Source organism: Phocoena phocoena, chromosome 2, assembly GCF_963924675.1.
Source record: "Phocoena phocoena chromosome 2, mPhoPho1.1, whole genome shotgun sequence".
In the NCBI taxonomy this organism is placed as follows: Eukaryota; Metazoa; Chordata; class Mammalia; order Artiodactyla; family Phocoenidae; genus Phocoena; species Phocoena phocoena.
The window spans coordinates 9,082,827-9,110,646 of record NC_089220.1 but is presented as its reverse complement, the minus strand read 5'-3'; the positions used below and the strand labels follow the sequence as shown (position 1 = coordinate 9,110,646).

At 50.0% G+C, this 27,820-nt stretch overlaps 1 protein-coding gene across 1 annotated transcript in view; it reads right to left on the bottom strand.

Annotated features, from left to right (window-relative positions):
• CLMN (calmin) overlaps window positions 1-27,820 on the bottom strand; it is a 110,166-nt gene that overhangs the window by 17,699 nt on the left and 64,647 nt on the right. The window contains exons 2-6 of the mRNA XM_065872232.1: window positions 14,138-14,199; window positions 10,593-10,688; window positions 7,821-7,904; window positions 2,150-2,242; window positions 240-430 (exon numbers count right to left, since the gene is read on the bottom strand). Coding sequence (XP_065728304.1) covers window positions 240-430; window positions 2,150-2,242; window positions 7,821-7,904; window positions 10,593-10,688; window positions 14,138-14,199 — 526 coding nt within the window. The remainder of the gene's footprint in view (window positions 1-239; window positions 431-2,149; window positions 2,243-7,820; window positions 7,905-10,592; window positions 10,689-14,137; window positions 14,200-27,820) is intronic.

Here is a 27,820-nt window from a genome sequence, read left to right as displayed (position 1 = left end):
AATGTGTTGAAGGCCCCTGGGATTTCTATTCAAATTCTATCATCAGCTTTCTGCAAACCAAACACGGGATGAGTACAGTTTTGTGTGCAGAAACAGAAACTGACAGGATCCCTTTTCTGAGAGTCTACGTGAAGCGCCGGGCACATAACTGAGCAAACGGTGATGATGCCCTTTTTCTTAGCCCTCCTCCCCCTGCCTGGCAGAGCACGGGGTGCTGGGGCACAGGGCATGAGGCTTACTTCCTTGTTTTCCTCTGCACCCATGTCAACAGTGTCCTGATGGCCCTCCTCTGGTCTTTCACCGATATCACCGCACTCCTCTCTGCAGTGGGCGTGGGTGGGAAGGAGGAGTCTGAGTCTGTGCCCCCTGAGCCGGGTGACAGGCTGGAAGATGGAGAATTTCTGCTGAGGTTGCCGGTGAGTTCTTTAATCTGGAAGGAAAACGGCATTTCAGACCCCGGAGGCAGACCCAGCACGGTCCCTCGTGGACCCCGGCTGGAGGGACCAGCTTGTGCAGAACTGGTTCTCCAGATCGGGAGAAACCCCTTCCTGAGGGTCGTGTGTCAGGGGGTCAGGGGTCAGTACTCATGACGGCCTGGCTGTTTCTTGTGGCTTGTGGTGCGTGCAGTGATGCTTTGCAGGGAAAAATCATCTCTTCCTGGAGTCTCTTTAGCTCTGGCCAGAGGCTGCAGATGAGGTCTTCCTGACCTCACTCCACCTACCCCTACCCCATCCTTTCATGGCCATCGCTCCCAGAGTGCACCATGCTGTTTGAAGCCCCACCGCCGATGCTCACCCGGGTCCTGCTGCCTGGATGTCCCTCCCTTCCAACACTGAACTCCTGGCTACTCAAAATGTGCTCTTACCGTGGGGTGCCTGTGAGAAATGCAGAACCCCAGGCCCCGCCCCAGACCTACGAAATCAGACTCTGCGTTTCAATACCACCCCCATACCAGGCAATTGGTATAAAGTCTGAGAGACACTTGTCTTGTGAATTCCTCATCCTTTAAAACCCTGCTCTGGTGTCACTTTCCCCTCCCCCCTTCCCCCTCTGAGATAGTTGCCCCGGCTTGGAGCTTTTATAATACTCTGCTCATATGCTGATCACGGCTGCACCACAGAATTCTATAATACGGGACTGACCTGTCTGAGATACCAGAAAGTCATGAGAGCAAGACTTTGTATGCTCAGAGCCTGGCACACGGGAGAAGCTCACTAGACATTTACCGAATAAATGAATGACGATCCAGAGTGGAGTTAAGGACTTTTTACACATTTCAGGACATTTCCAGTCTATCAGGGAGTTGAAGAACGAACGTCAGTAACTAAGGCCTCTATGACACTGTACAATTGACAGAGGGCTTTCCCACGTAGCACCTCTTGATGCCCACCACATATTTGGACCACTGCTACCATTTCACAGATGTGGAAACTGAGGCTCAGAGGGAGCCTTTGGTTTTGTAAGTTCAGGGCTATTGTCTCCAAGCCTTGTTTGAGCTCATTCTTCTCTGAAATGTAAGCATGAGCCTCTGTGCAGATCATTTTTACACTTGGGAGACCCATTAAGCGACGAGCCATTATCTTCTATTTCAAAAGAGGGGGATTTTAGAAGATAAAACATCAACTCACTCCATCCTACTCAGGGAAAAGAACTTGAGCACAATTTGAAATATCCCCTTCATACTCCAGCCACAGACCCTGTCCTTGCTCTACAAAATCTGCATTTCCAGATAGAGGCTGAGGGTGCTAAGGATGGAAAAACAAGGTCTTTCCTGTCACACACACCTCTTCCTAGAGCTATCTTTGTACAGGCTCTTTAACCGTCTCTGATGAACACAAGTCATTTTAGGAAAGTAACTCTACCAAGTTCAATTTTTGGTTGGAAGTATTCCCCAGCTGTTGTGACACTTTAGAACAAAATTACTTTTCCAAGTGCATATGTAACTCTTCAAGTACCAAGAGGAGAACAGAGCTCGCATCACTTTTAGAATCACAGGAGTTCAAAGCAACCAGGTTCTTCTAGTTCTTTCCCAGGAAACAGAAAAGTCGAAATCCGTTAGAAACGAAATCTCACTGTCTCCCTCCATCCAGCTCCACTCTTGTGTTGCTGGAGATCATTACCGTGTGTTACAGGAGAGAAATGACTTTACCTGGAAGAAGAGGATGATGTTCCACATCAGCCCAAGAACCAAAGAGGGGTTGCCATCTGCTATTTCTGCCGCGTCGATGCTAACCAGCTTTACCTGGAGAGAAGCAATTCATAAGCTTAACAAGAGTGCCCAAACAGGATGCAACATGTTATTTTCTGATGCTGTCGTCGTGGGCCCGTTTCTCTTTCTCACCTGTGCTGTTCGGTGCTGCCCCAGGCCACCTCTCGGGGACGCCAACACGCAAAAGCGTACGTAAGTGTGTCTAATAAACACGTGCATAGTACTTCGCGTGCGCAGACACTATTCTAAGCTCCTTACAAGTATTCATCCTCACGGCTCATCCTCACAACAACCCCACGTCACAGATTCTTCTATTATCTCTGTATTTCCGGTCAAGAAATTCCAGAGCAGTCAATGTAACGTGCCCAGGACACACAGCTAGTAAGAAAGTCATCCTTTTCCAAGAACAGATGGTAAATACCCAAGGGCGGTCTGTGTACTACACTAACACCACCAAACCTCCAGATTTAACACATCTTTGGACAAACGCAGAGCGCTGACATCAGCGATCAAGGAACACGGAGAGCTAAGACAATTATCCATTACTAATTAGAAATAGCGCGTGGGGATGAGGCTGCTACCCAGCGTTTCTGCATCTTTCTGCAACATCCCGCAACAAAATACCCTACTGACGGGTTCAGATGGGCGTATCTGAGAAACCCTTAAGAGATGACGTTATTTATTTAACTATGTTCTGAGCACCGGATGACTGCCCTCGGTGAATGCCTGAGGCACTGGTTTTCAAAGTGTGGTCCCTGGACCAGCAGCACGTTGTCACCTGGGAACTCCTTAGAAACACAAATTCTCCCGCTGACCGACTGAATCAGAAACCCTGGGAGGGGCCACAATCTGCGTTTTAAATATTCTATTTGATCTGATTCGATCAAGCCTAGTGACTCCATCATTCTTTTTTTTTTTTTTTTTTGCGGTACGCAGGCCTCTCACTCTTGTGGCCTCTCCCGTTGCAGAGCACAGGCTCCGGATGCACAGGCTCAGCGGCCATGGCTCACGGGCCCAGCCGCTCCGTGGCATGTGGGATCTTCCTGGACCGGGCACGAACCCATGTCTCCTGCATTGGCAGGCGGACTCTCAACCACTGCGCCACCGGGGAAGCCCGACAATTTGCATTTTAACCAGAGCTCCAAGTGATTCTGCTACACGCTTGGGTTTCAGGACGACCGCCCTAAGTCATCATTTTACTCTGCAAACAAAACCTGAGTACGTAGATCAGGGGTCTGCAAACTTCTGTAAAGAGCCAGAGAGCAAATATTGAAGACTGCAGGCCACAACCGTCTGTGTCACATTTTCCGCCTCTTCATTCTTTACCACCCTTTGCAAATGTAAACTCCATTCTTCAGCGGGAGGAGAAATCAAGTAAATCAAGGTCAACTTTTTCTTTTCTTTCTTTGGCTGCGTTAGGTCTTCGTGGCTGCACGCAGGCTTTCTCTAGCTGCAGCGAGCGGGGCTACCCTTCGTTGCCGTACATGGGCTTCTCACTGTGGGGGCTTCTCTTGTTGCGGAGCATAGGCTTTAGGCACACGGGCTTCAGCAGTTGCGAAGCAAGGGCTCAGTAGTTGTGGCTCGCGGGCTCTAGAGCAGAGGCTCAGTAGTCATGGCGGACGGGCTTAGTTGCTCCGTGGCATGTGGGATCTTCCTGGACCAGGGCTCGAACCCATGTCCCCTGCATTGGCAGGAGGATTCTTAACCACTGCACTACCAGGGAAGTCCCAAGGTAAACTTTCAAATCCAAATTTGATTCATAAAATTCTGCTTGGGAGACTCGGGAAAGAAAACACAAAGAGAGTGTCTCACACAAATACTTCTTTCTCTCTTTCCTTTGGGGCTTTAAAAAAAGATGGGTCTCTGATCCTACCGGTTCATCAGGGGTTTCTGACCACACCCATCAGTAGGGCCTGGGCTTTCCTAATCACAGGCGAGAACCCTGAGCCCCTGGCTCAGGTGTGTTTTGCAGGTTGATGCCCAGAGAATAATCCAGGGAGCACAAGCTCATCACTGGCGGGTTAGAGGCTGAAGGAAGTTGTCAATATTGTGAACAACAAAGCCAATCGAATTCAGGCCCAATAGTCCGTCCATATTCATCATGGCCACACGTCCCATGGGATGAAGCACCTGCGGTCTGTGGCTGATAGCGTACCCTGGACCTCTGCTCTGGCAGCTCCCTCCGTTTTCGTGGCTCACTGATCACATCCCAGCGCGGGGGAGTCACATCAAAGCACTTAGTCAATCCTGGCCTTCACTATCCCCTGGAGGAAGCCCAGCATGGCCTCTGAGCTGAGGTTCATGGAAAGTGTCCCAAAGTGAGAAATCACAGAGCTGCCTTGTAGGGATGTGGGGAATAGGAGGGTGCACCCTCTTGGGACAGGGAGGGAAGCGGGGGCAGGGAGCAGCTGTCATCTTTGGAGAATAAAGCGCTCTCCTGGCCACAGGGACTGGGGAGCCTGGCTGAGGGAAGGCGGGGATTATGGATGTTCCCGAAGACCTTGCCTCCGGTGCCCAGCCACTGCTTGGTTCTCCCTGGCAAACAGACGATGTAGCAGCCGGACATCAGTCAGAAGCTTCAGGGACAATGTCCTCCTCCCCCTTTTCCCGCCAACTTGGTTGTTTTCACCACACTGACAATAAATGGACCAACTGGCTTCTGGGAATATTCCTTCTCCCCCTCTGGCTGGCACATCCATCGTGGGGCAGTGATAACGGTCATCACGGTAATGCCCTCCCCGGGGAGAGCTGACTTCTGCCCAGTGGTTCTCATGGGTTAGTCATACTATACCCATTGCACAGATGAGCGAGTTGAGGCTCAGAGAGGTTGAACGACCTGCCGGAGGTCACACAGCTGGTCCTGTGGGGCAGCGGGTCTCTGACACAGGAGTGAACACCATGCTCATAGTTTCAGGGGACAGAGGGAGGGACAGAGGCTGGCCACACTAACAGCACCTGAATCCTGGGGCAAATGGGACCTGACTGCTGCCCCTCCAGCACCCGCTTGGCACTGATCACCCAGTTCTGGGCACTTTTTTGGCTCAGGAGAGCCACTGTGGCCCGGCCTCCCTCGAGCTGGGACAGTGGGACAGGAAGGGGCCAACAAGGGCCCAGCTTCTGGCAATGGGAAAGAAACTGCAACCAAAATGCCTGTTTCCACTTGCCTCACCCACCGGTGCTCTCCTCCCCATGGGGCCATTCACCTGCCGGCCACGGGAGCCAACGGGGCAAAGAGCTGACATAACACAACCACATTGGGCATATTTCCAGATTTTTAAATAGAAAATAAAGGAGAAGGGAGCTTTACTGTTCTTTCTTTTGCACCATAAGGCAGCTACTGCAGTTGGGGAAACATTTAGGGACGGATTACAGAAGGCCAGGCCTGCCACCCCTGAGCATGGGCTAGTCCTACCTGCAACGCCCCCCAGCAGGCTCCCAGGCTGTTTGTTTTTTCGCTTCTGCAGGATCACTGCTCCTCCCTGGGCCCCCGCAGTGATGCGCAGCCTGCCGTCCGCGTGAGGCCTCCTCTGCGAGGCTCTAAGCTCCTTGAAGCGGACATGTGCTCCTAATGCAGCTTTATGTCCCCAAGGCTGAGCACAGCCCTGGGCCCACAGAAGACACTTTGTAAACGCTGCCTACAGTACAGACCCATCAACACGTGGCAGCTGGCAGAGCAGGAAATTACTTAGGGGTTCACAAGCTGGAAGGAAGGACAGTGAGTATCCCGGGCAGTGGTCCCAAGGCCCCACGTTATCATAAAAACAACGCTCTTCGGAATTCAGGGGTGGACACTGCCCGGGAGGGCCACGCCTAACACTCCCTTCCAGGAGCAGACAGTGGAGCTATGGAGCTGGGGACAGGTAGCAAGAGCCACAGCTAACGAACTCAGCCCTCGCCCTGTGCCCTGTGCCCGCACTTGGCTAAACCCCACCTGGACGGGCACATTCCATCCTCAACAACTCTCTGAAATAGGTTTGGCTCTCATCACCTCTGTGTAACAGATGTGGAAATGGAGGCTCAAGGCGTCTACATCGTTTTCCAGGAGTGGAAGCCGTGGCAGCGGTGCCCTGAACGTGCCGTCAGCACCGAGGCGGATGGCGAAACGGACTCTGCAGAGAGGCCAGCGTTTTCACGAAACGGGACGTGCTTTTCTAAAAGCAGCTTTATTGAGAGATACAATTCCCGTCCCATCCAATTCACCCATTTAAAATATACAATTCCATGGTTTTTTGGCATCACCATAATTTTAGAGCATTTTCATCACCTCAAAAAGAAATCCTATACCCTTTAACTGTCACTTGTCTAATCCCCCAACCTCTCTCAACCCTGAGCAACCACCCATCTCTTTTCTGACTCGAGAGATTTCCCTGCTGGACGTTTCACAGGAATCGATTCATAGAAGAAGTGGTCCTTTTTGTCTGGCATCTTTCATAACGTTTTCAAGGCTCATCCACACTGCAGCTTGTATCAGCACTTCATTCTTTTTCACGGAAGAATAACATTCCACTGCACGGACAGACCACATTTTGTTCATCCCTTTGTCCGTGGATAGGCATCCGGGTTGCTCCCGCCTTTTGGCTATTATGAATGATGCTGCCATGAGCAGTGCGGTGCTTTTTGGCCGTCACCACCTGAACTCCCTCCTAGGTCTGGGGCTTTCCCCACAGTACGGGAGGCAGAGTACACCTCCCTCTTCAAAAGCCAAAGGTGCTTTTCCCTGCCCTTGGCAGCCAGGACATGGGTGGGGATCCAGGCTTATCAGCCCAGGCCTTAGAATCTGAATGAGTGACACCGAGAGTTCCTTCCAGGGGCTGTGCTGGAGGCAGGGGGACAGTGCAGAAAAAACCCCTCAGCTTGCCTGACACATCGGCACGTACAGTAGACCATCATCACGAAGTGCAATTTGTTTGGGGTTCCTGATGGTAAACAATCTGGGCTGATTTAAGCGCAGAAAAGGAATGTGTTGAAAGGATGCCAAGGGGTCACAGAATGACCTGGAAGACTGGGGAATCAGGGCTGGGATGAAACCCAGGGCTGCTAAGTAGCCGGCACCACTGCACAGCCTCTCCCCCTCCCAATGCAGGGACCCACGTGGTCATTAATTGGTGAAACTTAATGAAAGGGGAACTTTGGAAATTTCATCCCTCTAGGGCCATTCCTTCCCAGTTTTGAAGGACACGAAGCAGAGTTCAAAACACAGAAAAGGCTAATTTAAGTCGAGAAAGTTATATCAAAGGGGACAGAATTATGTAATTTTCCCCCAGCTCATTTGGCCCCCTTTTCCTCCTTGCTTCTCCCATATTCTGAGTTCTAAGAAAAAGATTTTACACGCTGCCATGCTCTTATCCCCCCAAATGAAAAAGAAAATGTCAACTAAATTCTGAACATCTGAGAGCCTGATGGAGATGGAGGGGCGGGCAGGGAGTCAGGGACTGTATCTCCGGCTGATGGATTAGCTGTGGGAGTTCTGTTACATCTCAACTTAGTTTCATTCGACCATCTCAGCAGGGTCCCCTTTGCCCGCATCTCTTGTGACCAGCATTAAACTTCAAATTATGTCCTTTTGGTCACAGGGAAGTCTGTGTTAACAAGATGTGTTTCAGATACTTACGTTGCTATCTTCCAAAAACTTAAGGGCTTTCGCTATGTTGTTCAACCGAAAAATACGATGGGATGAGGACTTGTATTCGTGCAGCTGTAACACAAACCAGAACAAAACAAGCAGTTAAGCCAAGACAGGCACTCAGTCCCCAGCGGTGCCGTCGGATGTGCTTGTCTTTTTCTTTACCTTTTTCACACTAGTCCCAAGAGAAGGTTGGGGCTCATAGCAGAGCCCACAGGGACCACATCCAAACCCAGGCACGGGGCCCCAGGATGCACAACCGTACCCTCAGGGGCCCCCGACAGTCACCTTATTTATGGTTCCTGGGACCAAACTCACTCGAGTTGGTGAAGGAGGGGAATCCAGGGGTTAAACAAGGGACAGATTTGTCAAATGTTTCTCTCTGACCCAGCTCCTGGCTTTTGATACTCCTCCCTCCTCCAGAGACTGTCGGTGACATGTTCTCACTGCACTGATGCTTTTCGTCAGGACAGAAAGCGTCAGCCGGGAGTGTCACCCACAGCTGCTAAATCATCCGGTAAGCCCTCCCTGGCGGCCGCAAATGTTTCTGTTTTCTGGCCAAGAGCTTTGTGGACATTTATCCCAGGTCAGAGAGAGAGAGAGACAGACAGACAGAGACAGAAACACAGAGAGACAGAGAACAGAGAGACAGAGAAAGAGACAGACACAGAGAAGCATAGAGAGACAGGAGAGAGAGAGAGAGGAGAGAGAGAGAGAAAGGAGGCGGGGGGGGAGAGAGAGAGAGAGAAAGGTGTTTGCAGAAGCAAAAACTCTGACAATGCTCGTCGTACCCACTAGGAGCATCAGCAAAGGAAACTCATCCTGAAACGGAAGTCCGTCCCCACTCCTCCAGGTGGGTGCTTTACACTATAAGGCAAGCCAGTGGGTACCACTTCCACACGGTGTGAACTTCCAGGCAAGCTAATGGGTGAGGTCTTGGATGTTCTTGGCTGGGCTCCAGGATCAAAGACTCCCAACAGAGGCCCCGCAAGGACACGGTAGCTCCTAACCAGTGCCCTGGCAGCGAAGTGGGAGCCTGGGCTGCTGGGAACACAGAACGAGGAGCTAGAACGCGCTTTTTCAGGAAGCCTATTAGAGACCATGCCGGCCACCCATTGCGAGATGTGCAGAGAAACCAAATACAGCAAGTCCCCTGCACACGAACCTTCAAGTTGTGAACTTTCAAAGATGCGAATGTGCGTTCGCATGTCCAATCACGTAAGTTAGTTCACGTGTCTGGCGTGCGTTGCCACGTGCGTGCATCCTCTACAAGTGGTTGTGTTTTGTGTACTTCACTGTACAGTACTGTATAGAGTACAGTATCTTTATTTCAAGCCCAGGATGTCCGGAAGCAAGCCCAAAAGCAGTGGTATACAGCCAATTGTGTTAGATGGGTGCCGAGGCTAACTCTGTGGGACTTATGAGCAAATCGGACTTACACACACGCTCTCGGAATGGAACTCGTTCATATGTAGGGGACTTACTGTACTCCTTTTACTGCAGTGGCTTTGCCCTTCATTAGAATTCACAGCATCACTTTGCACCGCCCCCTTGCGGCGGGGTGGGGAAGATATTGGGAAAGCAAAGGCAAGGAAGGGGTGTGATTAAGACTCCAGCCACATTAGAGCTGAGAACAGAAGTAGGGGCTCTTGAGTTTAAAGCTACAGTTAAGAACAAATCCAGATGGGCTTCCCTGGTGGCGCAGTGGTTAAGAATATGCCTGCCAACGCAGGGTACACGGTTCAGGTCCTGGTCCGGGAAGATGCCACATGTCGCGGAGCAACTGAGCCCGTGCTACGCAGCAAGAGAAGCCACCGCAACGAAAAGCCCGCGCACCATGCAGCAACGAGGATCCAATGCAGCCAAAAATAAAATAAATAAATTTATTTAAAAAAAAAAAAAAAGGGAACAAGTCCAGAGAGGTCCACACGGGCTGAGCTATACCCCATCGCGGCACTTTTGTATCAGCCACGCTGGGTCACTTAAGCCAAGTCAAACACTGGACTCTAGAGCCGGTTTCTCAAAATTGACACCACTGGTATTCTGACCAGATCACTGTGCCCCCTCAAGGAACCTCTGGCAGTGCCTGGGGACATTTTTGGTTGTCAAACCTGGGGGTACTACTGGCATCCAGTGGATAGAGACCCAAGGATGCTTGCTGTTACACATCCTGCAATGCCCAGGTCAGTGCCCCCATGACAAAGAACTACCCCAGCCAAGATGCCAACAGTGTGGAACTGGGGAGAGAGGACCGACCTATATACAGCAGATACAGGCAACATGGAGAGCTCTGGTGAAGATCCAAAGTGGAAGGAACCCCAAGGTCAGCTGGTTCAATTCAATTTTGGTCATACTCACAAGAAGGTTCTAGAATTCTGTGTATCTAGTTGGTGGATTATAGATTTTGGCTGATAAGATGCGTTTCTTCCCCATCTTCCTGACTCTTAGCTCTCATTCTAGGTAATTTCATGGCTGGCCAGCTAAACTGTCATGATTCAGTCATGATCCTTAGCTTTGGATTCACAGAAAACATGGGGCATTTATTTATTTACTTGCTGAAGTATATCTGCTTAGTTACACATGACTGTATCAGTCTTAGTCACCGAGAAAGGAATGTCACCCTCCCAGGTCTCCCGTCATAGGATTTATGGATGGCCAGGTATATATGTACATACACATAGATCTGTACAGAAAAGAACCCTTTGGCAATGCTTTCCTTTGCATTTTTACTTCTTCCTAACCCTTCTGGAGCATACGTACCAGATTTCGCCCAGACAGGACTTCTAACAAAGCCATTAGGATTTTGCCATCTTGTATATCAACGAATAAATCTTTAACTTCTAGAGGTGGGTTGCACTGTGGAAGAGGGGGAAAAGAAAGTAGCCGATTAGTGATCTGTGTAAGTCACAAAATAATTTCAGAACTGCAGCTTTCACTGGAGAAAAAACTTCCGGACACCCAGATGTGCCTACAGGCAGCAGGGCCCATCCAAGGAGACAGCGATTCCCCTCTCCCTGGAGGTGGCCCGTGGGCAGTGGGTGCGCTGGGGAGCTGTGGAGGAGGCTCTGGGTGGAAAAAGTCAGAAGGCCCCTGCTTTCCTCTCTGACCTGGGGAGGTCTGAGGGACCTGTGTTGTGTCCACCAAGAGTTTGGCTGGGTGTGGCCTGGGGTCCGCGGGGCCGGCTGGAACTTGTTGGGCAGATGTCCCAGCACAGCGCTTTCCAAACTGTGCTTCCCAGAACAGCTCCAGCAGAGCACTTCACAGAGCCCTATGGGGGCGGGGTGGGGGGGGAGGGGGCGGTCCCAGAGGAGGCTTATTCAGGGCACTCCCTTCGATAGCTCTTACTGGCCTTTATTTAGGGTTCCAGAAAGACTTTGCTTAAAGAAAGGTTTCTGTTGACTAAACAAGCTTGATAAAAACTCCTTTAATGCAGGATGGTTAGGATTTATTGAATCTTGGGGGACAGGGTCCAGGAACCTGCATTTTTCATTAACCACCCCCAGCATAAATTCTATTTACTTTCTGGTATTGGGGCATTTGGAAGCATTAGAACACTTACTGCTCTTGGGGATGACGAAGGGGGGGTGTTCCCACAGGAGACCGGATTAATTGGGGGACAGGTATGGCGCCTGTCACCCATCAGAGAGCCAGGGAAATCTTGGAGCTGTGGCCCAGGCACCCTTTCCTCCGGGAAGGCCTCCTCCCCGTGAAAGCCTTGGAGGGCCCACGTTTTCTTTTTTTATTCGGGAGGTGGCATTTCCTTACCTCTTACACGAGCCCCCTGACTCCCAGTTAGTCAAAATACTGGGCAATTCCACCCACAGGTGCACAGAAAAGAGCTCTGCTTCAAGGGCAACAGCGACTTTGAACCCAAAGGCAAATTATTTTCTTTGCCAACTCCCCACTGCTCTGCAGGAACATTCCACACGGAGCATGACGGTATCAGGTTACCGAGACTCTTACGGAAATGTTATTCCTGTTAACGCGGGGCAGAAACGCAAGACCGGAACAAAACAGCCCCTGATAGATGAACTCACAAAATTTCCCGTTAGCAGCCCCGACCGTGGCCAAACCTTGCTTTTGAGCTGAACCTGGAGAATAATTTCCATTGACAGTGTCTGTAAGAGCCTCAGCCCAGCAGCAGGGAGCGGGGCCTTGGCCGGCATCCATCTGCAAGATGGCAGGAGGAGAAACTGAACCCACTCCAGTGAAAACACTCCTCGGGGCCCCAGACGTTCCATGGGCTTCATGAGATTGGTATGGCCGAGTAAACAGCACCGCCAGGGGTTTCTTCGTGATCTAACTCCTTGGGTAAATTAAGGAATTTTTCCAGAAGCCAGAGACCCCGTAAATATTTCTGACAGCCTTCAAATTGCAGTTAAGCCCACTTCCCCAAGGAGTTCCTGGGTTTCCCTTACATGAAAAGTTGTTCTTGAAAGTCTCAAGGTTGGAAACACGGCTGTGAATTTTGCCCTGTTTATTACGAATCAGTTTCAGGTGCTATCTGATTTATCCGTAGAGTGGGTGCTACCCACCTGCCCCGAAAAAGGAAGCAGAAGCACGGCCACGGAGAAAATTCTGGATGCGATCAATGCTAACAGAGGTTCGTTCCGGGGTGGGGGTGGGGGTGAGTGACTGTGAGGGTATTTGCTCTATTACCCTCTGTACTTTTCTGTGTTTATTTTTAAAAGAAAGAAAGAAAGAAATACACTGAACTCCGTCTGCCAGGAGGAATTTCCAGCTACCCTGATACACATCAGGCATTAATTTAGGAGTTCAGTGAACTCAGATTTGGGGAACGGTTTTCCTTTTTTTCCAAAAATAACACTTCACTGGGTGAGCAGTGCCGAAAATGCACCAAGAGTCAAAACAACCGGCAAGTGATTTATCGCGCTTCATCCACGGTATAGAGAGACTTTGCCCTGAAGAGTTCAGGAGCCTCCTGGGTCGAGCGGAACCCGTTCTACAGGTGGGGAATAGAAGTGAGGGTGGTCAAGCGTCTGCTCGGGAAATATTATAGGCCTAAAGTTTAAGCTACGTGAATTAAAATTTTGGTCAAGAGCTCCACTTCCTAAAAAACCACATTTATTTTCTCTGCTTTCTAATCATTTCAGTGATTTCCTCTAAGATCCTTTCTTTGGGGTTAACTCTAAGGGCAGTTAATATTACTCTTGTGCCTTTTAAGAGGAGAGGAGAGGAGAAAATATAGGTATTAAACTCACTGAAGTAGGATATTTAAATACCACCAGCTTTGAAAGACACGAGACTACTGGCTGGGTCTATTTGGAGAACGAGATAGTGGAATTTAAGAAGATGTGAAGTGAGTAAAATGAATCCTGATAAACCAGCTTTCTTATAATAAGAAAAATAATCTCTCCTCCCCCAGCCCCGGGCAATTAGAATGTTCTCTGTGGGGGGTGGGGGGGGCTAACCTAGTGGTGAGGAGGGAGGAGGGTTCGGATTTCTCCTCCGAGCTGTTTATCCATTTCACATCCCGCCCCTTCTCTGCTGCTCATCCTTGTGTCTGGTTCAGCTGCTTTTGTTTTAGGGTTTGTGTGCCTGAGAAGCCGGCAGACAAAATGCGCTTCAATGTTGCCTGGCCAGAGTATATTAGCAAAAAAAGAAAAAGGGGAGAAGAGGGGTCACGAAGTGGAATATGCAGGAGAAGCCACAGGAAGAGCTTTCTCTTCTCGGTCGTGGGATTGCAGAGAAGCGATTCAATGTCTCCAGGCTTCTGTTTCCTCATTCGTAACAGGATGGGGTGCAGGGTAAGGAGGGCTGTCTTGAGGATTAAAGGAGATGTGTGCTCGATGCACCCAAACAAGCAGATAATATCTTTGACCAACAGCAGCATTACGTGATGAACCAGGGAATCTGGCTCGGTTAAAAAGTGCGAGGAGTTTTTGCTTGAATCAACGCAAATACCTACAAATGGGTCTTCACGAGAGCCTCCCTGACCACCCCAGACTAGAGGTCGAGATCCCCTCAGCCCCCTGTTTGGGTTGTTCAACAGTGAATGTTTCCTAACTTTTGCTCAGCGATTCCTATTTAAAGATGGACCCTCTCCTTCCCCAGCTAGACTGATAACCCCAGGAGGTCAGAACCCCATGTCTTACTTACCTTCATGTTCCCAGCACTGAGCCTGACGCTAGGCAATGAGAATGCACTCAACAGATGTTTAAATGAATGAATGAAAAACAACAACACAACAGAAACACTGAGCACCCTCACCCCCGCTCTGCTGAACTGTGCACTCCGTTATGGAGGAATCCATCACTTAACAGCAAGCCGAGTGCCCTGCTTACCTTCTCCAGATGGAGATTTATCCATCGAGTAAAAGTCCGCTTCTGCACATTCTCCCTCTCAACTGAAAACAAAGAAGTGCCATTAGCCGGGTGCAAAGAAATACATGCAAAATCCCACCCCCCTCTTCCCAAGGGGAGAGTCTACAGAATCTCTGTAGGATGGGGAGCCCCGGAGGTCCCATATAGGGATGGAGACCTTCCCAGAAGGAGGCTGGCAAGGGCCTGGGGAGCACCTAGAATCCATTTTCTCCAGCCCAACCCTGAGCATCTTAAATAGATTAAAGACCCACGAATTCAGACACACAGAACAAAATCTTATGCACAAGCTAACGTGAGCATTTGGACATTTGACTCTCCAGCATAAGAAGCACTGGTGGGAAGATACAAATTTAAAGCACGAGGTGATGGTGTCACACACCTGCCTGGCGGTAGTGTGGGTCAGAGGAGCTACGATGGAGGAAAGGAGGGGAGGTCAGTGATTAGGAATTGGGAGGGGGCTCTTGAATGCGTGGTGGAAAGAATTTGACAGTCCTGGCTTGGACTCTTAACCTGGTCACCTCCCAGCTTTGTGTCCTTGGGCCAGTCGCCTATCCCCATATCTGATCTTCCCCATGAAGATGCATGGGTGACAGCCTACTTCCGGGTTGCCGTAAGACTGACCTGCGATCCTGCAGGTCAGGCTCAGCAGGGTTCCTGGCACAATAGCTGCTCATTCTTTTTTTCTTTGTAGCAATTATTTTTAGAGCCAGGGAATACTTTGTGCGCCCCAGGAGGGGAGAGTTCTGCAGAGCCCCAGTGAGCAGGGAAGACGCCAACCAGACACAGACCCCTTCTCCCACAGGACATAACTTCCCAAACAGGTTTCTTAGGAGGAAAGGTCTTTCCTTTTCAAGAGTTATTGCCATCTATCTACCCAGCACTAATTGTGTCCTGGACACTTTGTCTCCAATAATCTCTAATCCTGACAATACCACCTGCGAAGCAGAAACTAGTATTTTATAGATGAACAAAATGGGGCTCAGAGAGGTACCCTGACTTGCCCCGGACATCAGTTGGAGAGAGACAGAGCTGAGCATCTGTCTGTCTGCCCCTCATCAGCCAGCTCCCTGGAAGTGGAAGGCTTGGGTTTGAATTCCATCTCTTCCAAAAATTACGACAAAGGCATCTGCAGTTGTAATGATAATGATTTAAAAAATATTTACCGAACAGCCGCTATGTGGGCAGGTACACATCTGAGCACTTCACACGCATTCACTGATTTAATCCTTCCTACAACCCTCGCAGGGAGGGACCTTCAAGATGGGAAAACCGGGGCACTTGCCCAGCGACACGCAATTAGTAAGGGTATTGTTCCTATGTTACAGATGAGGAAACTGAGGATCAAACAGCTAATAAGCCACAAAATTAGGACTTGGAACTAGAGTCTGTGCTTTCCCCATTCGCTCCTGGGCTCTGTGGCATCAGCTGGCTTGGCACCTGGGGACCCGGAGGGAGTTTCCGTGATAGGCGGTGGTGCCAGTGCCTGGGTCTGGGCGCCCCCAGGGACCACAGTAGCAGCCCCTGCAGCTCAAGACGCTACACCTCTCAGGAAGCTTCCTGGAAATGTCGGAGCCACAGGACTCCTAAATTACTAAGTTCTGGATTTCAACATATTGGAAGAACATATCACATATGCCTAAAACCATTTCATATTTCTTTAGCAATAAGAAAACGAGAGGCAATTTATCTCTTGGCCGAGAAAAAAAGGCTATGGTTTTCTCTAGCGACTGTGGTTCTTTTCTTCCTCCCAGCCTCATTATTAGGTAGATAGTGGTGCCCATAAATCGAATTTTAATATTGTGCCTTTCAATCTTTTTAACTGAAGAGCCAGCAGACTAATTATGCACATAACTGCTTCTCTCTCATTTTCCTCTTTTTCCGTCAGGGAAGGTCACTGGCTAGTAGGCATAAGGATGAAAGAGCTCATTCTAGTGAACTGTTTCTCATGGGAGGCGGGAGGAGGGAGGAAGGAAAAGAAGCTGATGGAAGCGAGGCCAGGAAGGGGGGCATGTGCTGAGGGCCATGAGTTACAGAGTTCCAGGACTTCCCAGAAGATGGGAGACCTTTCTGCCTCTGCAGCTTTTTCCATAGTGTGGGTCTTCCCATAGTTTAGGTCTGTCCCGCTGTTGATGGACATGGGCTATTCCTGGTTTTTTACTGTATGGAGCAGTGCAGTAGCCAGCACCCTGGCACAGGCAACCTGGCATGTGAGTCTCTGTGCACAAACGTGTGACTATAGTTCTTACGCCTGACGACGACAAGCGGAACCGCTGGGTCTTAGCAGTGGGCACATTTGAAAATTTAATAGCGACTTCCAGACTGCCCTCCCAAAAGGCTGCCCCAGTTTATATCTTCACCCCCAACCTGTCTTTAAACAAGTTTATGGGGATTGTAAAGTATTTACACACACATTCAAACACTCAGACTGGTTTCTCCATATGGCTTCAGAGAGAGCAAAGTCTGTCTCCTGAAACAAAAGTGCATTCAGTGAAAGCCTAAGAGAACCAGGCGTAGGCTGTTAGTTTAACTGTGCAGAAGGGTGCAAATGAGGAAGTGGGTATAAATGAGGAAGTGGGTGTCTGTTAGTCTACATATGCCTCATCTATCTGCCCACTGAGCCACCTACCTGTCCATCCACTCACCCATCCACCCACCCATTAGTCCTTCCATCCATCCATCTATCCATCCATCCATCCACCCGTTAGTCCATCCACCCATCCACCCACTCATTATTCCATCCATCCATCCATCCATCCATCCATCCATCCATCCATCCATTCATCCATTCAGCCGGCCTCCCAGCTGATACTTACTCAATGATTACTACTTGCTGGGAACTATGCCCAACCCTGTGGGCAAAATCAGAAATGAAGAATTAAGCATTCATGGAATCTTGCACTCCAAGAATTGACAGCCAGTAGGAGAGAGAAAACACGGATGCCGCAAGGCACAGAAACAAGGAGAAATGAAGAGAAAACACGGATGCCGCAAGGCACAGAGACAGGGAGAAATGGATTAGAAATTTCAAGAGCTGATGGGACGGGAGGAGGTGATTTCAGACTCCACGGGGGACTCCTCTGGGGGCCCTGAGATGATCCCCCCCCCATAGAATTGGGACACGGAGGGATCCTGAAAGGCAAAGACAGCATTTTAGCCCTGGCCTGATACACAGCCAACCTCTGGGTGGCTTCACTTCCATTCCAGCCAAGGCCAGTGGGTGAATCCGGGCACAAATCAGCTTCAAGAACACAGTGGAGCCATAGGAGGGCAAGGTGATGACCGAAGACACCAGGGGACTGTGAGACTAGGTCACAAATAGCAGATGAGTCCCAAACAGAAATAGGGTACGCAGACCATATTTTCTGTCCCTGAAACTAGGACACGCCGCTCAATACACAGGAGAGAGAATGCGAGAATTTAGCCTGCCCCAGAAGGCCCACCTGGGAGCCACACACCATTAGACCATGAGCTGACCTTGGTGAAAGTCAGAACTTTCAAAATACCTTTGCCTCAGTCTCCCCTCTGCAGGATGGGGATAACCGTGCCTCCCTCACAGGAATGCTGTGAAGATCAAAAGGGATCCGCCAGAAAGGCATTCCCAACAGCTGTTCCGGAAGGGCCACCTTTCCCCCAGCCCCATGCCACACCGCATGCCCTTGGGGTATTTTATCTGGTGTCTCCACACAAACGTTGGCTGCCCTTTCCCGGTCTTCTGCATTTCCAAATACCCACCCCCATCCCACAGGCCTTTTCTACTTCTGGCCCTGCCAAGACTCTATAAACTTTATATAGCCTCCATAAACCCAACGGCCCCTTTTGTCCACGGCACCTATCACGTTGTAAAGGTGTAGGAAACCATTTCTCAGGAAGGGTCTGGCCTTCGTGAGGAGTGTTTGTGGGGCCTGGTGTGGGTTTACTGGGCAACAACGGAGTAATAACAGCGCTGTAAAATCACCATCCCAGCTCTGCCTGGCCGGCCAGGGTGCTCGAGCACCAGGTCGGGTGGAGGCGGGGAGGGGCTGCCAGGCCCGGGACGCCAGGGACGCACAGAAGGGGCGGCCCAGCCTTCTGGCTCAACTCCACCCTCCCAAATTCCAAGGCATGACTTTGGCCCCGCCTTTGCCTAGAACAGCCAATTTGAAAACAGGAGGTGTGACATTCCTTCCTTCTCAGTATCAGGCTCAGGGGTTGGAAGCCACAGAAAAAGGGATACTAGCTCTGGGAGTTAAAATAGACTCATTTAGGGGCTTCCCTGGTGGCGCAGTGGTTGAGAGTCCGCCTGCCGATGCAGGGGACAGGGGTTCGTACCCCGGTCCAGGAGGATCCCACATGCCGCAGAGCGGCTGGGCCCGTGAGCCATGGCCGCTGAGCCTGCGCGTCCGGAGCCTGTGCTCCGCAATGGGAGAGGCCACAACAGTGAGAGGCCCGCGTACCACAAAAAAAAAAAAAGACTCATTTACATTTGTGGCTGTCTTTCCATAGGTCCACATTTCCCTCAAACCTACTTCCTATATAATATTTCCTCTATAATAGTCTGCTCTTCCCCGCCCATGGGAAAGCCTTGATGGCTTTATCTGTTGATGAAAATAATATGCTCATCATAAAAAATTAAAATATAGAAAAGCACAGAGAGGGAATTCCCTGGTGGTCCAGTGGTTAGGACTTGGCACTTTCACTGCTGTGACCCAGGTTTGATCACTGGCTGGGAAACTAAGATCCCACAAGCTGCACGGAGTGGGGAAAGAAAGAAAGGAAGAAAGAAAAGCATAGAGAAATATATCTCAAATCTCGTGAAATCATTACACTCAGAGATCACCAGTATTGCCATTTTAATGACCATTCTCCTAGAACTACACACACACACGCGCGAACACACATACACAGGTTCAGAGTTAATGCACGTGGGTGCGCATGTACACAACTACAACGTCATCACCTAAAGACTCAGTATTCGTCAAAGCATTGCCCATGGATCCCTAATATCAAGCTTCTGGGCTTCTGGGGTGACAGTTAAAATGCTAATTCCTCGACCTCGGCCAAGACCTACTGGGTCACACTCTCTGGGGCTGGGGCCTGGGAATCTGAATTGAACCAGCTCGGGGGTTATGACAGTACACAGTTGAAGAACCTGGGTCTTCCTGGGAAGAGACAAGTGGCACGGTTCCTTGGTCATCTTCGGGCAGAGTAGAGATGGCAATGGGACGTCACCTGGTGGAGCAGAAAGGGCCGGCATTCTGGAGCCAGGCCCACAGTGCCACCCCTCACCCTGAGATGGAGACACGGATAGGGCTCCCGGGTTGGCTACAGTATTGCTTATTGGCGCTGGCAACAAAAATTTCTTTCCTGCTTTGTCAAAAATGCTCTTCCTGATAATGCTTTAAGTCACTAGATTCACGCAGCTGCTCTGATACTCCCGAGAGATGAAGCAGAGCTCGCCTTGGAGGACCGCAGAGCAGAATCCCGCAGGCAAGGCTTATCCTTCGACGTCCGTCCAGCTGCGGCAGCTGGGACACCTGTTTCCAGCTGCAGGGGCACTGCCCGGGCGGGAGGGAGGCGGCTGGGGCGAGCTGTGGCCTCACCTCCAGGAGCTCAAAGCCCTCGCCCAGAGCCGGGCACAGCGCATGTGCTGAACAAACGCAGCTGTAGCTGTTATCACTAACCTCTGACAAGCTGAACTTCTCTGAAGTTGAGTTTCTTTTCTGTGTAATAGAGACAACGCCTTCCCCTACCAAATGAGATGATGATGCCTGTGTGTGTGTGTGTGTGTGTGTGTGTGTGTGTGTGTGTGTCGGACACACAGAGGACCTCAGTAAACAGACTTGTTTCTTCTCACAATTCATAGCATTCCAGAGACCCATACGTGGGCCCTACTGACAGCTTTCTGTAGGATGGGGCATGGCTACCCTGGTGACAGCTTGGTGGGCCCTCCCTGTCCCCTGTGGAATGGTCACCGAAGTCCCCCACTCAGCCCTCTCTATCCAGGAGGCAGGGTGGCAGGAGGCCCCGTACTTTTCAAGCTTTACTCCTGTTTTGTGTGAGGGCAGGACCCTGGCACGCGTAGGCTCCTGCGCCCCAGGCCTTGTTCGCCAGAAGCCCGGGTCTGTACAGAGGGCCATCTCGGCTCCAGCGGAAGCCACAGCCCCCGATGATGACAGTCTCAAGGGGTTCCTCCGATAGCATCCTGGTCTACAAACCTCTTGCCCCACCTTATACGAGCGACGTCCTGAGACACTCACATACACTTTCCCGTTCTGGGTCTGAGCTGACCTCCTCCACTAGCTGGGAAAGCCACTATCCTTCTTGCCAAATATCCTTCTTTTTCTCCATGGCTCAGACCCCGACTCATTCCAAGTGTCCCCCTTGGCTCGCTTCAGCTGTGCCAGCTCTTTCCATCAACCGGGGATCTTTAACCCAGGATCAAGGGCACCCGCCGCCCCACAGACAGCACACAAAGAAGCTAGCCCTCGGGGGTGCCCCTGCATGCCTGCCCCGGCCCAGCCCTTGGCACTGCTGGACCCCCAGGCGCCCGCGGCCGCCCCCCGAAGAGGGCGGGTCCCCCACCTCGTGGTTTCACTCCTTTCCCCATCTTTCAACACCTCCCAGAACAACCTCATTACATGGCCCCATGCTGGTTCATTTGAGAAATAAAACTCAGAAACAAATTAACCAGCAATTTCTTTTTCAGCAGGAGGGGAGCCAGGCTTCAGGAATACCAGGCCAGCAGCCTTCGGTTCTGACTCCAGGGGCTACTTCCCACCATCGGCTCTGGCGGTATTAAAAGCCAAGGCCTCCGAGTGGTTTGCACCAGTGGTGATTTTGCATTTAATTTCCTTTGTTTTTTCCTCCCCCAATGTTTGCTCTGACCCAAGTCCCTTTTATTGAGACTTTGGTAATAAAATGCAAAACCCTCCTTGGGACCACAGGCCAACGAGCATGCAACTCCTACCAGTCGGTGTGCAGGGAAGTGGCAGGCAGAGCTGCCAGGGCCCTCTCCCCCTTTCTAGTTCCTCTGCTGCCTTCTCTCCTTTGTCCCTTGTGGGACTGGGGATGCGCCGATGGGCCTCAGGACCAAGAGTGAGTCCGGGCTCCAGCCGGTGCAAACCGGTGGTCTCCCCAGTATGCACCTGGGGAGACTGCAATAAAACTGCCAAGCTTATTCGAACTGGGGACTTAAATCCAATTCTCTCACAGGTCCCAGAGGCCACCAATTAACATACCACGTCCTGCCCCGCCATGCCCCTGCTTCTTAGCTGCTCTCAAACACATACCCCAGGGCTCCAAAGAGCTAGTCCCAATTTCACACCAAATTAACTTTTAAGTTATATGTATATATATACAGGGCGGGTGCCTGTGACTAACATAAAAAAATAAACCCACTCTAGTTTTTTCTGTGAGTGATACTGTCTAACCTCAGTGCTCAACCTCGGTCCACCCTGATTTATGACAGATGACGCCAGCCAGCCAGCCATAAAAACCAAGGTTGGACTACCAAACGTAAGGTAGATAGCTAGTGGGAAGCAGCCGCATAGCACAGGGAGATCAGCTTGGTGCTTTGTGACCGGCTGGAGGGGTGGGATAGGGAGGGTGGGAGGGCAGGAGACGCAAGAGGCAGGAGATTTGGGAACATATGTATATGTATAACTGATTCACTTTGTTATAAAGCAGAAACTAACACACCATTGTAAAGCAATTATACTCCAATAAAGATGTTAAATAAATAAATAAAATAAAATAAAATAAAATTCCCCCCCCGCCCCGCCCAAAAAAAAACCAAGGTTGGGAAAAGGGATTTTAACATCCACCCAGATGGGCAGACCAGGTGACATGACCAAGTCAGGCAGACTGCCCGGATGCAGCCAGTTGAAACGGAGACGGAGAGTTAAGTGGTGTCGGACAGATCATTCACACACCCATCCAGGAAGCAAATGGGTTGACGCTTACATTCAACCATGGAAAATAAGAATGTGGACCCCGTCCTCATGGGCTTCCTTTGCCAGGTCCCACAAGGAAGGATGGAGAGAGGGAGGGGAGGAGGGAGAGAAGGAAGGAAGGGAAGCAAGATAGAAACATATTCTCTTCCCATACTATGGAGACCGTGATTCCTGGGGGACTGAACTCTCCCTTGTGGACCACAGATTTTGATGATTTTCTTTTTTCTAATACCAGTATTTTCGGGAAAGTATCCTGGCTTCTGAATACTAACTTGAGTAACTTCTAAAACTGTGTTTTCCAAACCACATCCTGCAGAGGACTAGTTCTAAGAGGCCTTTCAAAAGAGGAACCCAATAAAGCTGGGAAATAGTGCATCCTCTGTTTCCTCTCATGGATATTTATGAGCAGTATTTTTAAGGCTCTGATAAGTCCTGCAATAGAGACGTGTTTCACTTGGTCTCAACCAAGCTCATCTGAAGCCAGACCCCTTTTCTGGGTAAAACTGATCACAACTTTCTTGTAGACTCCCGCTTTGGAAATACAGAGAGATGTTCATTCATGGGGGACGTCTCCACTGGGTCCTCACAGCCACTGAATTAGGCAGCCACACTTCCTGTGACGGAGACTCCCTTGTGTTTGCCAAACCCTGTTTCCTTTTTCTCATGGGCACATAGCCAAACTACATTTCCCAGCCTCCCTTGCAGGTGGTGGGGGCCTCATGGCTGCGTTCCAGCCAAGCATGCCACTTTCAGACGAGGCCAGGCCAATGCTTCATGCCTTGTGCCAAGGATGTAGAGGAGGACCGAGCCATAGCAGGGAAGGAGTCTGGACTCCCAAATCCCCCCAGTAGTGCCACCCCATGAGGAATACCACTGTGGGACTGTTGAGTGAGTGAGAGATACACCTTCACTGAGTTAAGCCAGAGTCCTTTGGGGATTGTTATTATAGCAGCTGGACAACCAGGCTTGTACCTGCCTTAAGTGAGAACCAGCCTCCCCTGTGCACGAGAGGAAGGGGAGAAGGGAAAAGTCAACATTTCTGCAGCCTCTTCCAGGCACAGGGAGAAATACTCCGCCACTGAATCCTCACGGCAACCTCAACAGGTGAGCGATGGTGCTTCCGGTGCAGATGGGGAAACTGAGTGTCAGAGAGGGGCAGTGACCTGTTCCGGTGCTTGGCTGTACAGCCGAGGGAAGAGTCTAGCCTGGTGAGCCAGTACCCTCTCCACGGCACCTTGCTGGGCTGGTGGAACCCTTCAGAACAAACATCTTATTGAAGAACCTTCACAAAGAATCGGTTTCACACCCAGGTGAGCTCGGCAGAATACAGGCTGACCTGGTGTTTTGTCCCCGAACAGAGCTTAAACAGACCTAATAAGCGTTCGCTTGACTTCTTGGGTTCAGCTCTTTTTTAAAAAGGAGATTAAAACACTCAGCTGCATGACCTTGATTTACATTTTTAATAAAGCCCCACACTCACCCTTCAAATACCAATGTTTTTATGTACATGCAAAGGCCAATCAGCTGCGAGATTCTCTAGAATTAGGGTGACCAACTGCCCTGGTTTGCCCTGGGTTGAGGGGGATCCCAGGACACAGGGCCTCCAGTGCTAAAACTGGGAAAGTCCCAGGCAAACTGGGATGAGTTGGCCATTCTAAGCAGTACACACAGCACTGTGTCCTGGAGAGCAGGAAGGAGGGGACAGCTGCTGGGAGGGGCAGAAGGCCCTGGGAGCCACGTGGGAGACCAAGACAGCGTAACTCGAGGTGGTTAATATTTGCTTTAAATGCCAGGGACAGAACAAACCCTGAAAATTCCCATTTACAACCTTAAACTGCCAACGAAAAGTGACACGCACACACACACACACACACACACACACACACACACACACACCCCTCAAGGTAATGTGGGTCACCTTCAACCTTCTTCAGGGACCTTTAGCTCCCAGGGTCACTGGAGGGATTTTGTCATTGCAAGGTCTCCCTTATGCCACAGCCATAATGGTTCAGACCTCAAGGACTGCACTCACACTGAGGTCAAGGGCAGACCATTGCCACTGGGTAGAACCCTGTAGAATGGCAAATTCCAGTTCGGTAATCCTACAAAACCCACTGAGACTAGACCCGTGATGCTCAACCCTCACAGTCACCTGGGGAATCTTTAAAAAAAATCAGAGATGCCTGGGCTCCATTCCAGACTAATTGAATCCGAATCCCTGAGGATGGGGCCCAGGTATCTGCATTTTTAAAGCTCCCCAGGTGATCCTGACACTGAGCCAGGGCTGAGAACCACTGCTCTCAGCCAGGGGTTGGCAAATTTTTTTTGTCAAGGGCCAGATAGTAAATGTTTTAGACTTTGCAGGCCATGTGGTCTCTGGCAACTAGCCAACTCTGCAGTGGTGGTAGAAAGCAGCCAAGGTATACCCAAACGAGCATGGTGTGTTCCAATAAAACTTTATTTGTAAGAACAGGTGGTGGGCCGCAGCTTGCCAAGCCCTGCTCTAGACTTCACAAGCCCCATTGCTTGATTTAATCAGCCATTGTAGACTTTGCTGGTGGCCATACCCTTCACGGCCCAACTTTTAAAAGTCAGTTTGGGGCTTCAGGAGCAGGGGGTTGTTTGCATTCTGTTTACTGTTATAAGAAAAGCAAACAGCAGTGGTGGGGTGGATGGAGCAGAAGGTGTATGGGAAATAAGAGCAGCAGAAAAACTGAGTATTTGGTCCCTGCAAGTCAGAGAAATCCACTTGGATTTTCTCCTTCCATCACCAAAACTGTGAGAAAAATCACATTTGGGCAACCAGACTTGTAAGTGATTCTTGTCCTTATTTTCCTTCTTCAGCAGCCAGCCTTTTTCAAACCAAGTCCTATCACCTAGCCTCTCTCTCCTCATTCCCTGCTAAATACCCACTTTGTCTCAAGAATCCAAGGGAGCAAACATGGAGAAGGAAAACAACCCCACACAATCATTATTTTTTTTCCTTCTTCTTTTGTAAAGTTTAAATGGAAACAGGCTTAAAAAAAAAAAATCAAACGGGGCTACCCGTAGGCAAAATTTCTTAGCAGATTAAACCTTGTCCAAGGAGAGTAATCTCCCTCACCCATTTTCTTGGCACCGCAAGGAACCCAGAATTATTCTGCCCATCAGAGTACTCGGCAGTTCAGTGTTCTGGCTGGAGAGGCCACTAAATACGTAGGGTAGCTTCTCATCCAACACTGCCATCGAGGCAGTCGTCCAGGGTCTACTTGAATGCGTCCCAGGATGAGGCACTCAGTACCTCTCCAAAATCAGGCTTCCATGATCTCAAAGCTTGTCTTATGGAAAAGGAGAAAGTGCAGTGGGTACAAGTTAGGAGCTAGAGGATGACAGGTTTCAGTTTGATATCAGGAAGCTAGACCATCAGAGCTGACCAACAGTGGGATGGAATACCAAACATTTCCAGCTCTTCAAATCTTAACGTTTTAGAGGAAAACTAAAAACACACAGATACTCTGAGATTCTGGCTAGAAAGCCCTGGTAAATGTTTTTTCAGGCTGTTGGAAAATCTGGTGAGCTGGAAGGAGGTTTTGCTACCTCTCCTGATAACTACTGTAATTCCTCCAACTAGATATGCTATGAAAACTAGTTCTTGTAACAGGTTGGTTAGGGGTGAATTTTTACTTGAAAATGAATCCATATATTTATGTAGGAGACGGAAACACACTAATTCACAAAAAGATGGGACATAACCGCATCACTAACATTCTTGAACAGGTTCTTATACAAAGGAACAGGGGTCACTGCAAATATTCCTCTTTGGAGGAATCTCATAACGAGTTCAGTTTCCTTTTTCACTTTGCCGTCAGGAAATTCTTCGTTAAACTTGAAGGCCAAGTTTAACCAATGAGCGGAACTGTGGCCCACATATCTGGATACTAACTTTCCCCTGGACCTCAATTTTTACAAAAATATTACAGTCATACCTTGTTATCTGCAGGGGACTGACTCCAGGACCCCCACAGATAACAAAATCCGTGGATGCTCAAGTCCCTTATATAAAACACTGCAGTATTTGCATATAATCGACACACATCCTCCCATATACTTTAAATCATCTCTAAATTACTTATGAGACCTAATACAATGTAAGTGCTACGTAAATAGTTGTCCCCGTGGCAAATTCAAGTTTTGCTTTTTGAAACTTTCTGGAAATGTTTTTTGGAATATTTGTTATCTGAATCCACGGACGCAGAATCCACAGATATTGAGGGCCAACTGAATTTGATACAGATTCTTTTGTTTATAAACTTTTAAGCTTTGTTTTATGGATCAGGTAAACTACCTTAAATGTTTTTGCTCAAGAAAGGAGAGTAGGGCTTCCCTGGTGGCGCAGTGGTTGAGAGTCCGCCTGCAGATGCAGGGGACGCGGGTTCGTGCCCCGGTCCGGGAAGATCCCACATGCTGCCTAGAGGCTAGGCCCGCTGAGCCTGCGCGTCTGGAGCCTGTGCTCCGCAATGGGAGAGGCCACAACAGTGAGAGGCCCGCGTACCGAAAAAAAAAAAAAAAAAAAGTAAGGAGAGTATATGGGCTTCCCTGGTGGCACAGTGGTTGAGAGTCCACCTGCTGATGCAGGGGACACGGGTTCGTGCCCCGGTCCGGGAAGATCCCACATGCCGCGGAGCGGCTGGGCCCGTGAGCCATGGCCGCTGAGCCTGTGCGTCCGGAGCCTGTGCTCCGCAACGGGAGAGGCCACAACAGTGAGAGCCCCGCATACCGCAAAAAAAAAAAAAAAAAAAAAAGAGAGTATAATAAATGAATGAACAGACATGTGAATGAGTAAATCCATAAGTAAACAAAGTGTCTTGTACATGGTTGTTACCCTTCACCCCACCCATGCCTGGTGTATAAGTAGAGATGCTTGTTGAATCAATCAATCAATGGAAAACTCACCTACCACGGCACTCATTGCATCTGGCCTCCAAAACCACCATGCTCATCCTGACACAGCCTGGATCACTCACTTCCCAGCTGCGACCCTGACCTCCAATCTGTCCATCTAACTTCACCAGTGTGGCTCTAGGAACACAAACTAGGTCTTCTCCCTTTTTGTACCTGCAGTTCCTGCTCACAGAATCGCTCAGGCTGTTCCAGTGAGCCAAGTCTCAGGTGGAATCTATAGGACTGAACCAAGAAAGCCCGGATGAAGATACCCAGGAATCAGTATGGGGACCAACTCTGTGGTGCGCCGGCCTGAGGGGCTTACAACCATCTGTCTCTGGTGGAACAGATCACCATGGCTCTATCAGTGAGAGCTGGATCTGGATTTCTCCCAGGTTCAGGTATCAAGAGAACAAGCCTGACTGCAAAAGGACCACCACCTGGCCCAGGCATCTCGGCACTTGGCTTAAATGAACAGCCAATTAAGATACTGCGTCTAGCTGCCCCTCGGGAAGAAAAGGGGCGCCGTGCCACTGTGCGTGAACTAACCTTCATGATTCCTAAGAGTTTTTGGTGTCTGCTTTTCGTTGCTAAAGCTGCCACATTTTTTGGGCTCACTGTGTGCCCTGCGCTACACATGGCTCATCTCTTTCCTCTGATCCGTGACCCTATGGGACGGGTACTGTCATGATGGTGTGCACGCCGGAGTGCCCTGCAGGGCACCCCCTGGTACGGGGATGCCCCTCCCTGGTCGTTGATCCAGGTGGTAAAGGCAGTGGGACCCTGAAAGTCA